Here is a 17,446-nt window from a genome sequence, read left to right on the forward strand (position 1 = left end):
TGTTGACAAGTGTGGGTCTGTGTGTGTTTGTGTGTGTCTCCCCCGCACAGGTGCAAACCACACACATCGCCTAATTCCAATGACAATGTCAACCAGCACTGGCAAAGTATTCACCACGCTTGTCCAGCATTTGTCGTCAAGCGGAGACGAGCAATTACAACTGGCCGATCGGATGCTTTTACAGCTGTGTAATACACTACGAAGTGTGTGTGTGTGTGTGTGTGTGTGTGTGTGTGTGTGTGTGTGTGTGTGTGAAAATGAAAGATCCAGATATTGCGATCATATGGAGGCAAAAAAAGTGATCCGTTTTATTTCATTAAAATGTTCCATACAAACAATGCATACACACTAATTTCATATTGCTTCGGACATACGTTTCTCTTTTTTCTTTTTCTTTTTTTTTATGCTTCAGTTCCAGTTAACAAGCCCGTAACAAAGTACAACATTTATGAAAATATAAATCTCTAAACAGGTAATCAATCCTGACAATACAAAGAATACTATAGAAACATTCATCACCAGTATGTCAACTATGAGTTGCAAACATAGAAGTTATTAAAAGTCATTCAAGTTACTTTAACATACAATTAATACCATTTATTGGCGTCCAGCTGGCCACATTCAAATATACGCTTAAATTGGCATTCCAGTATATTAGGGCAGGACTCTTTTTCAACATTATTATTATTTGTTTCATATATATATATATATATATATATATATATATATATATATATATATATATATATATATTTCCTTCAACAGATATAGCACACTGTCTTTCTCATAAACAAAATCACAGTCCAACACTGAAACGATTTGGCAACAATATAATTACGTTACAAGCCTCATAAAAAAATAAATAAATAATAATAACCAAACTACCATTAGGACTTTGGCAATTACATATTATAGTATTTTATATATATATATGTATATATATATATATATATATATTGTTTTTTTTAACGAAACCTTTAAGGGGAAATATTTTAAAGCTTGACGCTGCTACCTTGTTGAAAAGGATCCGAGGGCCATCATCTCAACGGTTGAAGATGAGCAAATGTACTGGAATAGCCCTTGGAGAAGTCTGGCAAGGTGAGGAGAGCGCGTGGCTTTGCGTCGCACTTGTAAAACATCAACGTTACGCTACCTGCAACCTGACCTGATCTTAACGGCCGCTCGTTCTGATGTCACCCGGCGCGCATCCTGTCGGCTCCCAAAAAACCGTGGTTGTGCATTTGTCACGTCAACGTTGGCCTCGTTGAAAGGACTTCCGGGCAATTGGCTTCTTTTCCCATTGTTCATTTGTTTCGGCGACTCGTTTTCCAGCACGTGTGAAATGACCATCGCTTTCATTTTAAGCGCCCGAACGTACCTGGACGTCCTATCCTATATTTCGGGAAGCAAACTCCGTTTGAAAAAAAAAATAAAATCGATAAATATCTCGTTAAGACAACGCTAGCTGACCTAAAAAAAAAAAAAAAAAAAAAATTAAATTGGAATAAATGTCATCATTTCTCACAAACCACCAATAAAGTGCTTCCACCTTGTGTCTCAACCGCTACATGCACAGGGCCAAATTGTTTCTGCGAAACGACGGACGACTACTAACTCCACGAGACCCAAAGCAAGTACACTGATTAAGGCGTGGCTGTGTACGGTGCTATGCTACGCTATACGCTCCTTAGTGGCGCTCCCCTTTGAGAACACACAGCTCACACGTGAACGGAACCGCGAATTCCCAGGAAACGTTCCACACAATTTCTACAACGGTTGTTCCAAAGAGCGACGCAACCCGCAGCTCGTGTTTTCGTGTGTGTACATATACTGTACTGTGTTTACAAATTCCCTGCATTTTCATAAATCTTGTCGTCTGCACATAAAGGACATTTAGAAATTCCAGGCACTCGCTTTGATTGCTTGAAGCACAACGTAACATTTTAAAGTGTTGCACAAATTGCAGCAGCCAAAAAAAAGAGACATGTACGCGTTTGTTGTTGTACATTTTGTCTGACGTATATAAAATACGAATGTATTCTCTTCTTGTCGAACACGACGGCGTAATGGACACAAAGCAAATGAACATATTGAACAATACAAGTGGCAAAGATGACTGGAATGGCTTTGACCAGTGTTCTGTCACAAATGCATTTCAATAATTTGTTCTTCAAATGCTGAAAGGGGACCCATCACGGCAAACTCTTATCTCGTAGAATTTGTTTCCATCATGTGTTAGTTTTTTTTCTTCCGAGCGTCTGAATGTAAAACCAACTGAAACGGTACAACTACTCGATAGGATAGATAGTCAGACGCCTGACATTTGCAGCTGAATCACGTGGCTGTAAACAAGAGTCAACTGCAACCTTCCAGAGATTCGAAACCTCTTTTGTTCACTGCAGCAGCTCTGTCTTTTTTGTCGGCGTAGTGGACTCTCCTTCACCGGAGTCAGACACATTGATCGGACTGTCCCTGGAGAAAACCTCCGTTGATTCCCTCCAGATGCAGTCGGCAATGGTCTTAAAGGAGTGATTGCCACATTTGGGACGGACCTTCTGCGAAGCATTGTTGACAATCTGTCGGCTGTTGGACGTGGCGATCTTGATTTTGAGGGCGGCGTCTACGCGGTCCACCACGGTGTATGTGCCAATGCTGCCGTCCTCAAAGCCAATGATGATGTTCAGGGCTCTTTGGGAGAGCGAAAGGAAAGTGGGTGTCTTGTATAAGGAGCATGTGCCAATACTCTTCCCATCTGCAAGTCGCATCACAATCAGATTGGACACAACACCGGCATCGTCATCCTCTTCACAGTTGCGGAAGCAGATGTATACAAGGTAACGGCCGTCTCGTGATAACTTCTGACGCCAAATTATACCAGCGGCGTGGACAAGCCTCAGCTTCCCGCTGTGTAGGTCCAGCACGTTAATATTCTCGTCGCCTTTGGACACAATTCCCTGTTTGCCATTTGGTGAGATCTGAAAGTCCTCTAGATTTTTGAGGAAATTAGCTGGCAACTGGACACGCCTGCAAACAGCCTCGTCTGCTACACTCCAAATAAAGACGGTCTCTGTGGACGTGATGAACACGACGCAGTCAGGAATGTCGGGAATAAGTTTGAAGTTGACAATGGTGATGCCGTCGTCGCACACAAACTTCTTGGATACGCTGCCTGACCACAAGCTGACGGCGAGAAGCTTGTTTTTGGAGGTGCCCACAAGAAATGTGTTGGCTGTGGTGATCAGTGCGTTCTGGAGGGTGACCAAGATGTTGCACACTTTGTGTCCTGTCGCTAGTCTCCAGACTCTTGAGGCGTTTTGCTCACAGAGGGACACAACAAACTGGTCGTTGTGGGTGATTAGCAGCTGGGATATTCTCTGTCCGTTGATGCGAAAAATGTTCTCCCCAGAGTTGGTTTGCCAGATGTACTGACTGCACTTGTCATCGGAAGTTACCATTAGATCCCCTGAGGAGGTGAGCACACAGTTTTCTACCACGCCCTCATGTTTGAAGACCGTTTCAATGAATCCAGTGCTAAAGTTCCACTTGTGGACTGCTTCTGAACCATCCATGGTGAACACATAATCCTCTCTGCCAGACAGCTGCAACGTCTGTATCTTCTTGCCTGTTTTGTCAATGTTGGACATTGCTGTGATTATGTCAATGTCCCAGACCGACAGCACTCCACTGCTGGCAACAGAAAGGAGCAGGTTATGGTGGACCGATTTGATGAGTTTAACGATGGCCCCTGATATCTCGATCAGGCTGGCCATGCATTGCCCACTGTCTCTCCTCCACACGAAGATTGAAGAAGTGTTCTCCATCGAGGCCACAATACTTTGCCCGTTCTTGGAAAGAACTGCAGCTACGAAGCGTTCGCTACGTTTTGCTTTAAACTTCTCCACCATTTTCCATACCTTCGTATCGAGAACTTCAATACTTCTGGCCTTGCAAAGCAGAATTGAACGCTGGTCTTCCGACAGCTCAATGCTCACCACTTCACTGTCATCTCCTCTGCAATCGTACTCCTCCATCAGACGTGGGTTGGTGATCTCTTTGGTGTTCCATACCGACAGACTCCCCTCGTTGTCAATCATCACCATTTGGTTGATCGTGTCGAGGACAAGAATGGACTTAACAAACCCCCCAGAAAACTCAGAGGTAACAGTGGCCAACTTGTCGCCGTTTCCCAGATGAAAGATGGACGCAGTGTTGAGGTACTGTCCGCAGAAGGCATACATTCCATCGGGTGAGCACTGGACGCAAGTCACCTCGTACCAGCAATGGAACTGATAGAGAGGCCAGCCGTAAAGCAGGTCAATGACGTTGACATCTTTACTGGCCTCAAGCCAAGCTAAAGCGTGGTGAGTTGACAAAGTGAAGCCGTTGATAAAGGCCACCCCGCCGGTGATGCCGCCATGTTTGGAACCCTTGATTTCCACTTCTGATAAAAGGCAGGATTTATGATTATCATATATAAGGAGCGTGTTTTTCGTCGTGGCCACAACTAGATATTTCTCATCAGTGGTTAACCTGATTCCCAGCACAACAGATCGAGCTGTGTCTATCTGCCGTAGCAGTTGTCTACTCTCAACGTCCCACGTGCTGACAGACCCATCTTCAAGGGCTACAAGGACTATGTTCGGTGCGAGAGTGGGCAAGATCTCCACGATATGCATGTAACTTGAGCTCAAAGGTAGCCTCTCTGGACTGTAAGTGACATCCATGGAGGAATGGAGAGGCACAATTGAGCAGTACTTTGGCCCATCCTTGTCACACTCCAGGAGGAGATGTCGAAGTTTGGGCAGGGAGGTGACAACTGGCAAAAGCCTTTGCTGCAGTTCTGCAGAAAGTGATGGTGGGCTTTTCAGCACCTTTACCTTGATGCTACGGAGAGTAGTGGATAGAAACTTCAGCTCTTTTTCTTGGGTGAAGCTGTAAGCCAAGTCGATATCATTTAAAGCCTTTTCAAACTGTCCGATCTTTATCATTGTATACAGCCAGCTGAAGTTCATGATGACACCAAACATGAGGTCATCAGTACGGCCACTTCTTGTGAGATGGAACACCAGCTCTGTCATCTTCCTGTGGTTGACAAAGAAAATATCCGGCTCTAGAAGGTTGCACTGGAAGACCCAAGGCTGCTCGGGGGTTTGCCTATCATAGGAGTACTTGTCAGAGGATGTCTTCTCATGGGATTGTTCATGGTGGGGATTTTTATGGTGTGATATATTTTGGGACGTAAAATGATTGTTGTCGTACGTGAAGATCTTCTTCCGGCCCCCTGACCACGCCCCCAGGAAGTACTCCGCTAGAAGGCTGTGCATTTGATGGACGTCTTCCTCGTTGCTCAGGTACAGCTTCTGGGCAATGAGATGCAGATGCCTGTTGGCCCAGACCATCAGGGTGACGTTGCGTACCTGACGTTCCACCAGATAACCTTCCAGCTCTTCTTTGAGCCTTGCTACCAAGTCATAAGAAATCCTTAAGGGATTTTTGAGGTAAGATACCACAATAACATCACCAAGAACTATGTTGTCCAGGGAAAGAATGTCCTCCAGCTCAACCTCAGTTAACCCTGCTTTGGCCATGGTGATATAACCTAATGCTCTGAAGACAAATCGTTGTCCCAACTTCTTCTCGACCGAATAGAACAACTGTTCTATGCTTTCATGCACTGTGGAGCAGAGGGATTTCTCATCCACGTCTTTGTGAGACCTCCAGTGCACTACCTCCCTGTAGATGAGGTTAACAAACATTGGCAAAGTACACTTTGCTAAAGCCTCGTTGACATAGATCTGTTGGCCCGAGGTGACCTTTCTTTTTACGCCAAGTAACTGCTGCTTTAATGTCTGGCTGCAGAGCTTGCGGTCCCTCTGTGTTAACTCCACATAATAGTACTCGTCATGGATGGCATGTCGGAGCTTTTGCAGTATTCCATGTTTGTTGGGCAATGTTGAGACTACAATGCGGACTGTCCGAGGGAGTTGTACGGGGAGCCACCACAGCTTGCGTGCTTCATCGGCATCTGACAGCTGCTCCAGGGCATCCAGGATGATGACCAGGGGCCTGTGAAAGGAGGATTCTCCAAGCAGGTTGGTTAGGAGCTCCCTCATCTCCTGGATTTTGTTAGGCAAAAAGTGAATCAAGCAGCGGTAGTTTATTGCAATCTGTTCACAGATGCTCTGGAGAAGTGTGCGCAAGTCTGCGGAGGGCTGACTCGAGCCGATGAAACGGACAATGACCACTGGATCTGTTTCGGGGCCCATCTCTTTCTGCAGCCATGTGTAGGCCTGAAAGACAGCGTTGACAGATATGTAAGATTCCCAAGCACCTCATCTTTTGTTGAAAAGATACTGAAAATGTCTCACCTGTTTGGCAACTTCAGCTAGTAGCAATGTCTTTCCCGTGCAGGGTCCCCCATGCACTACAAGCGGACTCATCCTACTCCCCTTAGATGGCAAAATGTACTCCTGCACGTAATCCAGGGATTCAGTCTTGTACTCATGCAGTGCTGAGTAGGCTTTACAGAGGGACAGGTGCTGCAGGGTCTCATCATACAGCGGGTCAGTCTCTGTGTCAAAGTTGCGCTGTACTGTAGCCTGAATTATATCCACCATGTCCTCATAGAACTGTTTACACAGTCCCTCCACATAGTGGCTCTCTACTTCCTGGGAATAGCCTTGCTTCATGTCGCAGTGCGTGACCGATGAGTAAACCCGGAGGTTCGATGCGGCCACCACTGTTGGTATGAACTCGTCCCGCACCTTCAGCAGGCGCTCGTAGGCCTCCTGGTTGCGCATGATGCGGTCGCCGCTCACCACAATGTCCATGTAGCGGGTCATCTCTGGGAGTTTTGCGAAGCGGTCAAAGTTTGAAATCTTGCGAATGTAGCAAACGCATTTCCTGAGAAAGGCAGGAGTTTGTTTTCCGAGGGCAAAGTCTAATTCATCCTCCAAGGCTGAAATGAGAGGAAAACAAAGCAACGTGATCACATTGCATGTGGAAAGCTCAACTCCTGGCTCCTATTTCTCTAATAAGACGCTGTTTAAGATGGAGCTCGAGTAAACCACTCAGCATCCGCAGATACGTGTACGTCTAACAGAGTTCTTTCAGGAGATAATCTGAAAAGCTTTAGTAACCATTTTTGCCAGTGATTACATTGATTCTTTGAGCCTCATCTAAGAGGAGCCAAAGATGATAACAGCGAATGAAGTGTAAAAGAGGCTTCCCCACAAAGAACCTGCCGACAAAAGAATTCTGCCAGTCTCCTGCGTAGTTTTATTCACACAGTGGCCTTCGATTTAGATCCAAGAGACACCAGTTTGGAAGGAAAAGTTATGCCTCCCAGGAGATGGCACATGAATCCCCACAGAAAACAACGATTCATTAGGAGCAAGCTGCAAGAAAATGGAAAAAGCAGACCTAAAACTAACCAGAGCAAAGGAATTTCTTGGCCTGAGTGCTCGGCATTGTCCCCTTTTCTTGAAGCTGCAGAACCGCCGTACGAAAGATCCGCTTGATCTCCTCTGACACTTTCCTCCAGGCCTTGTCATTCTTGGTTTTGGCTGCGCTGCTGGACTCCACCTAAGTTGGATGGCAGGCAGGGTAAAGACAAATTGACTTCACCCTGCTGACTTGTGTCACATGCAGAACTGCGTGACGTCTGAATATTGATGCTAAACCAATGATTTGAAAGTGCACTTTATGTACTGTATTGTGAAGCATTTATTTTATGATGTTCACCCAAAGATGCACTCACTGAGTTCTGGTAGTTCTTAAGCACTTGGGCTTTGGGTTTGAGGTAGTATGCGGGTGGCACAGAGTTTTCGTCCCTGCAGTACCACTCGTCCAAGATGTGTGTCTCCAGCCCGGCCTCCGCTGCGGCATCCAAGATCATCTCGAACTCCGCCGATTCCACCTCGCCCGGCACTCGGATGCTGCCGTACTTCTCTCCCACCAAACCCTGAAGGGCGGCAAGAGGAGAGGAAGACAAAGCATCAGTCAGTGGCAGTTGAATTAAGAACATGACCGATCAGATTTACATGTAAAAATAAAATCGCACGATGCTGAAAATAGCAGTTAAATACGGTAATGTCGATTTGTTAGTCAAGTGTGTCGGCCCGTTAGTGATTATAATCATCACCGCCACCTCCATCTTTTTCATCATGACACAACATCTCCTCACAACATCTCTCTGCGTCATCATCTCATGTAATATTTCGACACGAAACGTTTGTGCTTCAGCGCATGCCTGTGAGTGACTGAAATGATCCGGGATATTCTTGAATATGCTTCATCCGTCACATTCAAGGACGACCTGAGAGAGAAATGGAGCCTTCCATTCCACGACCGGCTGATCCTGCGTCGCGGGGCAAAGCCACAAAACTCCAAGTCAAGGGACTGGAAAACTCGACTCGCATGTTGGTTGGCGACGGTGCCTCTGAACCGTGACAGGTCGGGCTCGTGCCGGTTGCCTCGGCAATCGCAGCGGGAGCGGACGCAGGGAACGGGGCGAATCGAGTTTGGTTCGACAGCCTCCGCTGCGGTATTGACGTGTGTCCATGCTGCGCACATTCCAAAGGAATAAATCCGTGCGAGAGAATCAAGAGCCAGAAAATGACAAGGACGAGATAAACCCTGCCGTGTGCTTCCGAGATGTACTCGTCCAACTCGAGTATTCCTGATGAGCGCGCTGGGGAAAGCGGTCATGTGCATGTTTGCTTCAAAACAACAACAACAACCGTGCCTTGTTCTATCGATCAATCAAATGATATTGATCTGATGCGTGGTCTGGAGCTGCAACTGTGTGCAGTATGACATCCCACTCAAGCTTCCAGTGAATCCTTTTGTCCTTGACTGGAATTTGGATCGCAGATACTGTAGATTCTTTTCCACAGAGGGGCCTGGCGATCATGTTAGCCTTACATCACACTGACACAATCGGGGGGCGGGGGGGGGGGGGGGGGGGTCAAGGTCACTTTATCCCTAACTATCCTCTTTCACTGGCAGATGGGAGAAAAAAAGAAGCGGAAGCACCGAAGCTGAGACGCGTCCTTGAGGCGTTTATCGAGTATTTTATTTCATTTTTTTGACACGGGGGAATTTGAGACCGTTGGTGAGCTGAAGAGGGGGAGACGAAGAAACGAGAAGAAGAAGAAAAGACAGTTGTGGCTCATTGTCATTCTTACCATCGCCATGCCAACCTCTGCAATCACCATGGAAACCATATTTATTGACAGATTAGGCAAAAGCCTCCTCGTGCAGGTGTGACACGTGCGGACGGTGGGGTGCTTGATGCCGCTCCTAAAACACTTCTCAAGGCTCACGCGGCACTTTGCAATTTCATTTCAGGAACTTTTGATGGATTATGTACACGGTTGCGGTATCGAACAGGAAATCCAAAGATTGGGTACGATCAGCACTGCGAATGTGGGTGCAAAGAAGGTAGTCTGCATGTAAGATAGACAGATGAGCAATGGTTGATACCACGAGATACCATGGTTGATACCTGTTCAAACGCCAGGTTTTTGTGATATAAATTAAGGAAACCGAGATCAAGACCGCTTATTTGCCCTCGGCTGTGGTGCGACAATGCTCAGGGTCGGTCAGGGGTTAAGGTGTTGAGATTGCGGTCTGAGCGACGTGAAGGAAATCAGCGCGGCTTGAGCTCAAAAGCGCCGCTTGCGCCGCTTGCTTTCATCTCCACATTTAGCCCCAAGGTGCCCGGCTTGTGTTACCGGCAAAGTCGCACAAGGACAGAAGAGAGTTTATCCGAGACCTCTTGGGAATTCGGAAGATGTTCGATACAAGCGAGGGTACTTGGAAATTCACAGATTTTCATTTCGATTTTTTATTTATTTTTTTTCCTGTGGTCAAAGCGTTTGCAATGTCATAGACTGTGCGTTACCGCAGTACATATGACAGACATCACGTGACATTGTCAGGATCATCCCCCCCTGCAAATTTGAACGCGAACCTCGGCTGCAACTCAACAAGGCCCGGGTCGCTTTCTGTCAGAAGGGTTAAGGAATGTGGGGGGGGGGGGGGGGGGGAAATAGAAAATAACAACCAAAAAAACCTGTTCCATCTGACTTTTAAGATGCACCTGGGATTTTTCTTATGGGTTAACGTTTTGGATGGCGGCCAGTCAAGGTTTTACTTCAGCGAGGTCGGGTCTGTGTGGCTTTTAAAAGTTGATGACGACGTTGGCGGCACTGATGATGGATGACTTTGAGCAGGTTCCATTTTGAGATCCTGCAAATTGTCACGATGCAATTGAACTCTACGAGTAGCGCAGGTGTAGATACAAAAGTCAGTCAGGCGAAGGGGATTATGTTCTCAAGAGTGCCGGGATGCTGTCCTACCCATAATGCATTACCTCGCTGTGTGATCTCTCACCTCAATTTCAACCTCCAGAAAAAGATCTGTTCTATTTGAATAATTCAGCATCCATTACTCTACCTGTCATCTCTGCCCTTCTTGCACGTCCCTCTTTGCCCCTTTTCCGAACCTAACATTGCAGCTGCCTTCACACGACTCTTTGGTAAAAGTGTCCTTTTTAGCTTTTGGGGTTTTTACTTTTTTTTTTTTAGTTTATTTTTTTATTTATAACTGAGCGCTCGATTCAATATGATTGATTGCCAGCGTCAATACTCACAACGAAGCACGGCCCCGCTGACGTCTTCAGACATTCCTCCAGGAGCTTCATCCTGAGCCTCTGCAGCTCTGGACTGTCCCACTCCTCTGGGTCCACGCCCCAGTAGAGATCCACCACCTGAGCCAGCGGAAAAAAACAAACAAAAAAAGGCATTTCTTGAAGCCTCCTTATGAACATAGATTGCCAAGCAGGGCCGAATCTGACACTGCCGCAGCCCTGGGCAGATTATAGATCGATTTGGAGGAATCTGGCGGCTTGCTACATCAGTCACGGCGTATCGGTGTCACTTATCTGCCCCCGTGCTGGCGAGCCGCGGCCGAGGGAAGAGATGCAGCGAGTTTATGACGGTTGTCCGCCGGGTTCTCGCAGGTGACTGTGAGGACGGTGTTGTAATCGGGAGCGAAATTAATAGTCGTATCTACTCGGCGAGCGTGCGCGGTGTGCGCGAGAGGGGGGGGGGGGGGGGGGAGAGAGAATAGGCTGATTAAATTTGTGCTGTGATCGTTGCTCTTCATTGCCGGGCGGAAGAATGGAGTTGGTGGATGAAGGCGAAAATGGGCAGTTCAGAAGCCAGGCGGCAATCCAAGCTAAGCAAGGAGACATAAATGAGGCTAAGAGGAAATTCATTTGAAGTTATTATTTTTTTTCCCCTCAATGAAGAGAGGGCTCCTATGGGACATTATTTGGCAGCGTTCATCTGTCTTTTTCCTTCATGCCAATTTACCAATTCGCGAGCACTCTCCCACTCCTGCCCTCGACGATGGTTGCTTACGCAAGAGCTGAAGCAGCTTCTGCTAAGCGGCTTTCTAACGCCCTTGGAGGGAGTTTGCCTGCGGCAAGTCAAATGCAGGATAAATCACCCCCCCCCCCAAATCATTTCTTGAATGTTAGGCCATTAAACATTGGGATAATGCACATGAAGCCCAAGAAGAAAGGGCCTGAAATCAGGCAAGAGGCGGAAAGCGCCGTCAGTGGGAAAATCCAGCCCTCGTATTACTCTACTTTAAAAATTAAAGTCCAGTAAATTGAGTCAGAAACTCGGTCACAGAACGAATTCAACTCGCAAGTCAAGGTACCGCCGTATCTGGCAAATCGGTTTGTGCTCGTAGTTGGCAACGGGATTGAATATTGAGCCAATCAAGAGCTAGGAAATGAGCAAAAGCGCTTCCTCCACATGGCGGCCGCGTGCCGAGCCATGCGGAACGCAGCCGTTTGACCACAGTGCCGGATTCCCGTGGCCACCTTTCACCCTGCATCCTCTTCCTCTTCATCTGCCTGATCCTGCTCCGTCCTCTCAAAGGAAGAAGATTCCGGGAGGAAAGCGAGGCGGGGGAGTGGGGAGACTCTGATTTCATCAGCCAAGCATATGTGTGTCAGTGTGTGCCGCAGGAAAGAGACTGTGGATCGTGGATTGCGTGTGTGTGTGTGCGCGCGCGCGTTGTAATGGCACGAGTATTAAATCAAAGCAAAAGATGACGAGCAATTTGACTCTCGCTGCCAGGACGCCGCAGTGATTCATAATCCGGCTCTAGTAAACCGGTTTCCGCCGAGGTGCCAGCTTGTCACGTGGCATGGGTGAGGAGGGGCGGGTCTGGTTGCGTATGGGGTGGGGGGGTGGCGAGTACTTGCAGCTCTTCTGCATAAATCATTTCATGCTCATGCATCATGACAGCAAGCTGAATCACCAGACGGGCACGTGGCTGCGCATTGTGAAGCCAAAAGTGTCTTTGCACGTTTTCCTCCCCTTCGCCGTCCCTCGACCGTCGTCGTGCGCTCGTACGTCACGCAGGCGAGGAATTCTAGCGACGTGTGTCCCTCGTCGTCCTCCTGTAGCCACCGCTCTGAATTTTCTGCTAAATGTCTTTTGTTTTGTGTTTTTTTTCCTCTGTTAAATCGCATCGACGCATCCCACGGAAAACAGACCGTTTAGTTTTGTGAGAGTGTTATTTTCTGTCAAATATGCGCAGTTAAACTGGGATTCCGACAAACTTGACCCTTTTCATATGCCTCCAATCTGCTGCTTCTATAGAACGCCATCGATTTGAATGCAGCCACACAACTCTCCGCTCAGACTTGCCTGTAGGCCACAAATTGTGCTGCCTAAACTTGTCCGATCTCCAAAGTACAGGGGATCTGTTAGCCAATACAGTGGTTTACAGACCTGATTTTCACAGCTGGGCGGGACCCTCTTCCACGCCGCTCCGTTGAAATACGTATTTGACAAAGATATTCGTAAACTGTTGGATTCCAGTCGACGACTATAAACGTCCTTGAGTGAATGATTTTATTCAACACAAGAGCCAAACACTGGAATTGCAATCCCGCGTTGAATAAGAACGACGGCGAGCGGGTCGTCACGCACAAATCGCTCCTCGCTTTTCCAAGAACTATCTGACGCCCAAATCTCCCGCTGGCTCGAGGGCTCTCCCGGATTTGTCCAACCAACTCCGAGAGGAATCTTTCCGCGCGCGCGCCGGTGTCGATTTGCAACGCAAATGCGCTCGACGGCCACAGCGATAGAGAGAGCGGAAGAGCGAGCGACGGTGGCTCTCGGGCGATGACAACAGGGAAAAGCCCTCACGTCATCCCGCCTTATCCGCGACGAGATTTCGCGTGCCAGCCTTCGTCGCCAGGCGCCTTATCTCTGCTGGCCTTCTGTCCGCTTGAAACGTCAGTGGACCGACGTGTTTGGCGCCGGGGGTCCTTTAAGGTCCCGAGTGCTTCACGCTCCAAAGTGACAGGCTCCCGAAAGTGAAAGGCAGCCTCTGGAGCGTGATGGGAAGTCACAGCAAATGTGACTAACCTGGAATTCAATGCCGTAGTTCTCCCGGCAGAAGTCTCGTAGTTTGGGGTAAACGTGCTCTTTCAGTGCGTTCCTTTCTGCCTCTGTGTCTGGAAGCAAAGGAGAGAACATTTCATGAGCTTGTTTTAGCGTTCTTTTTTCCGGCACGGTAGCGAGTGGTTAGCACAACAAACTGCTGAATTTGTTTTTTTTTTTTTTTTTTTTTTATATATACAGCATCATCTCCTTAAAACAGGGGTGTTCAACTTACTTTTGTCGCGGGCCGCATTGTCGTTATGGTTTCCGTCAGAGGGCTGTTATGACTTTGTTTTTGTGGTTTTTTAAAAAAAAAAACAATTTTTAAGTCACTCTGGCTTCCTCCCACATCCAGAAAACATGCATGTTAGGTTCTTGGGAGACAACATTTTCCGTCGTTGTGAATATGAGTGTTTGACCAAATCGCCACCCGAGTGACCGTTCTCCTCCGTGTGCAACAAAGCTAAGCTCGGCTAGCCGCCCCCATATTGTCATTCAGGCGACGATCATATCGGAATGTTGAATTGGATCGTCCCGCAGTGCCAACCCGCGCCTCCTTGTTGTGTCCCGCTTTTCTCCCATCTCTGTTCCTCCCGCCCCTCCGAACGCTCGCCGTAATCTATTTGGACAAGCGCAGTCGCTCTCCCTGGAGGGCGCGGACGGACAGTTCAAACAAAACATGGCCGACAGGGAGACCTGCACGGAACGCCCCGCGCCCCGCGAGCGCACGCACACACACCAACCGAGTGAGCGGGGCCGAGCCGGCCAATTTAGTCTGACGTATCTTTCGCCCGTCTATCTTTAGCAAAGCTCGGGGCTGCGTCCGGACATGCGTCTGCCCGCAGCTGGCCGGCGAAATGTCACATTGAAGCGCGCCGATAATGTGCCGTAAGTGGCTTGCGGCGGCGCATCTCGCTCCATCACAGGAACGCTGCGAGGAATCATAAACATCCTTCATCATTTTGTGCTTAAAAGCTTTCAGATCAAACTGTCTGAGGGTGAGTTATAGTCACCTGAAGTAATGGTGTGCTTGAAATTCATGCCATGACAATGATACGGCAGCAAAACATGCAGCTTGCCTGACGGGAAAATACAACTGTGTTGTATAAAACAGTGGTTCTCATCATTTTTACATCAAGTGCCACCTCCAAAAATGGACTCGCCAAGTAAAGTCATAAAATACGGACAGCGACCGAACTGCGAATGGCAAAAATCCGCCAATGATTCAAGGTCCTTATAATTACACTGAGAATTGTTTTTTTTCCCTTTTTTAACCCCCCAAATTATTGAATAAGCGGGGATAAACCGCCAATAAGGGGTTTTGCGTTTTGTCCCCCCCCCCCCCCCCCCCCAAAACAAATTAATCCGCAGGTACTGAACCGCGAGTATGCTCCAGTCCACTGTAGTGTCGTAGAGACAAATGTTCATGACCAAAGATTTTTTTTTGTTCTCCAAAAAAAAGTACATTTGATATTTTTGTTAACCACTGTAACATCATACACATTTTGAACATTTAATTCAGTGATACTTTTGTGTACCACTAGAGGGAGCCCATACGCCACACGTCGAGTGGTACTGGTACACTACTTTCAGAATCACTAGTGTAAAACATATGTGAGATTGTCAAGAAATATTTTTTGAAAGAGTAATTACTGTATGTACTTTCGTATTGGTGGGATGTGCGCCTTTAAGGGGTGTGGCCTCGTGCGGGACGTCAGGAGCTGGAGCTCTCATTTTGTATTTGTGCGTTTGACCAAAGCCGGCGAGCGAATCGATAGCAGACGACCCGGAGGACGCCGAAGGCGGCGCCGCGGCCAGCGTGGAGCGGCCATCCGTCAAGGCCAGATGTTCCCGCGTGCGTCTCAAGAGTCCCGCAGGTGATCTGAACGCCGAATCTGCGGCGGCCGCCTGTTGAGGTTGTCGACGCCCGGGGAACTCGCCCTGCTCTCTCTGCCTACGATTGCATTCGTATGTCACTCTGTCTAACATCTGGGCTCGCAGCTGTCGAGCAAACGGGATGCCCTCTGCTTTATATTCACATTCATTTGAACTCTTTACACATTCTAATTTGACACACTACAGGCTTTCAGTTCCGATACTGGCCCCGTTTCCCGGATCGGGCCCGACATATCTCGCCGGGAACGACAAAACTTCTTGTAGTTTGACACAATCCACGACAACTCTCCGACAGCGCGTCTTGACGTCGACCAATAGGATACTTGGCCGCCGTTGTCAACAATTATTCACGTTTAGCCAATGTTTACCGAAGCGTCGGAGCACGATTGGACAGAACGCGAGAGCGCGGTCCATTGTTGTCGTCTTCGCCATGGTAACAGATGTATCCGGTCACTTTGACCCAGTGGGACATTTTCTGGCCACGCCTCTCCGACAATGTTTGATTTGACGAGATAAAGACCAGCGATCGTAAAAGACGGGATGCGGCGGTATCGGAATACACGTCGTGCAGCGTTGCCAGTCGTCCGACATGCTGCGATCGTGAAAGGCCAAATTTCGATTTCACCTCTCAACCTTTTTCCAGTCCTTTTATGGGTTGGTCAGAGCAAAAGTAACAACCAAGAAACATTCTGTCGCAGTTCGCACACACGAATGCAGTTAATAATCCGCATCGATGCATGTGGAATATATTGTTACAGTGCACGAAGCTGTTTTCATCGAATGGATGTGAGGCCACAGGTGGTTAAACCGCTCCAAGCTTAATTTGAGGTCAATCGCGGTAGGGATGACGGGAGCCCACGTTTTACGTACCGTCCGGGTTGGCACAGATGAAGACGCGGACGCTGCGGCCGCCGGGGACGTGGTGCGGCGGCAGGGCCAGGACGTCGCCGCTGATGGCCGCCCTGCGCAGCGCCGACTCCCGCGGGCAAGGCTGCCGGCTGCCCACACCCGACGGCCACATGGTGGTCGACTTCCAGCGTGGCTACCACACAAACACACGCGCATTTTAGTGCGGGGGGGGGGGGGGGGGGGGCAGGCGTGCGTTGCCCGCTCAACCCAGTGAACCAACTTTAAGGAGGAACAAAAGAAAAAAAGAAAAAAAAAGATGGATTCAAAGTGGAAATTGTCATGGAAGTGGCAGAATCACATGCAAACAGCAACAAGAGGGTTCAACGTGGCATGGGTGTGATAACAAAGTAGCATACAGCCGACTGGACCGTCTCACGGTGCATGCGTAACGTGTGCGTGCACGTCCTTGGACGCATGCATGGATTGTTGACGCCAAGCAGACAAAAAAAAAAAAAAAAAAAAAAAAAAAGCAATGAGACGACACACAACTGCAAGCAAGCATCGGCAGTATTCGCACACCCCAGAGAGGATGCTTGCAAAGCCGAATAACCACCCAAAAAAAAAAAAAAAAGGTGCTTATTCCGCTGGGAAGGGGTGAAGGCTAGTCGCCGGTTTTCCAACAGTTGGTCAATCCGGCAGTGTTTGTTTAAAAGGGGGGTGGGAGGACGAAAAGTTGTTTGCTCAACTCTTCATGAAATCCCCCAGAAAAGGGGGACAACTAAAAGCAGCGAGGCGCCGCATCCAGGGAGGAGAAGTGATGCTGGAGACAGGCTCGCGTGGTGCTCACATTCATCCGCTTCATTTCGCCTCTTGGCCTGAAATCCGAGCGTCGAGGGCGGCAAGAGGACGGCAAAAACGCCCGTCGGGGTGGTCGTGGCTCGCCGCTCGCCGGGCTGCGCCGCGTCGCATCCTGCTGCCTCTGCGAGCCGACGACGGAGCTCTGGCGGTCGCCGAGAGACGTCAGGTCCCACCCCCCCCCCCACCCCAAAAAAAAGCAAGGCGGAAGTGCGTGGGCTTTTCAAAATAAAAGTCCTTCATCGCTTTGTGAGAAACACGCCACAGGGGCTGCGACAGGATATGTTGGAATTGTATTTTATGCTTTTTATTAGATCATAACATCAGGTGTCGACAACAATAATATATGTATTCAAATAACTCATGTTGAA

At 48.3% G+C, this 17,446-nt stretch overlaps 1 protein-coding gene across 2 annotated transcripts; it reads right to left on the bottom strand.

The window, feature by feature from the left end:
* Nucleotides 1–291: 291 nt before the first annotated feature.
* LOC133397812 (NACHT and WD repeat domain-containing protein 2) lies at nt 292–17,188 on the bottom strand. 2 transcript variants are annotated; one of them, XM_061669129.1, is made up of 8 exons: nt 17,068–17,188; nt 16,242–16,413; nt 13,461–13,549; nt 10,658–10,774; nt 7,760–7,963; nt 7,434–7,584; nt 6,369–6,958; nt 292–6,290 (listed from the first exon to the last, which is right to left on the bottom strand). In XM_061669129.1, exons 1-8 carry the CDS (start codon nt 17,080–17,082, stop codon nt 2,394–2,396), a joined length of 5,235 nt encoding a protein of 1,744 aa, XP_061525113.1. In that variant the 5' UTR covers nt 17,083–17,188; the 3' UTR covers nt 292–2,393. The 2 variants fall into 2 exon arrangements, with proteins under 2 accessions (XP_061525113.1, XP_061525114.1); XM_061669130.1 differs by lacking the exons at nt 13,461–13,549; nt 16,242–16,413; nt 17,068–17,188 and adding an exon at nt 12,819–13,197.
* Between the last annotated feature and the right edge of the window lie 258 nt (nt 17,189–17,446).

Source organism: Phycodurus eques, chromosome 23 (assembly GCF_024500275.1).
Source record: "Phycodurus eques isolate BA_2022a chromosome 23, UOR_Pequ_1.1, whole genome shotgun sequence".
Taxonomy (NCBI): Eukaryota; Metazoa; Chordata; class Actinopteri; order Syngnathiformes; family Syngnathidae; genus Phycodurus; species Phycodurus eques.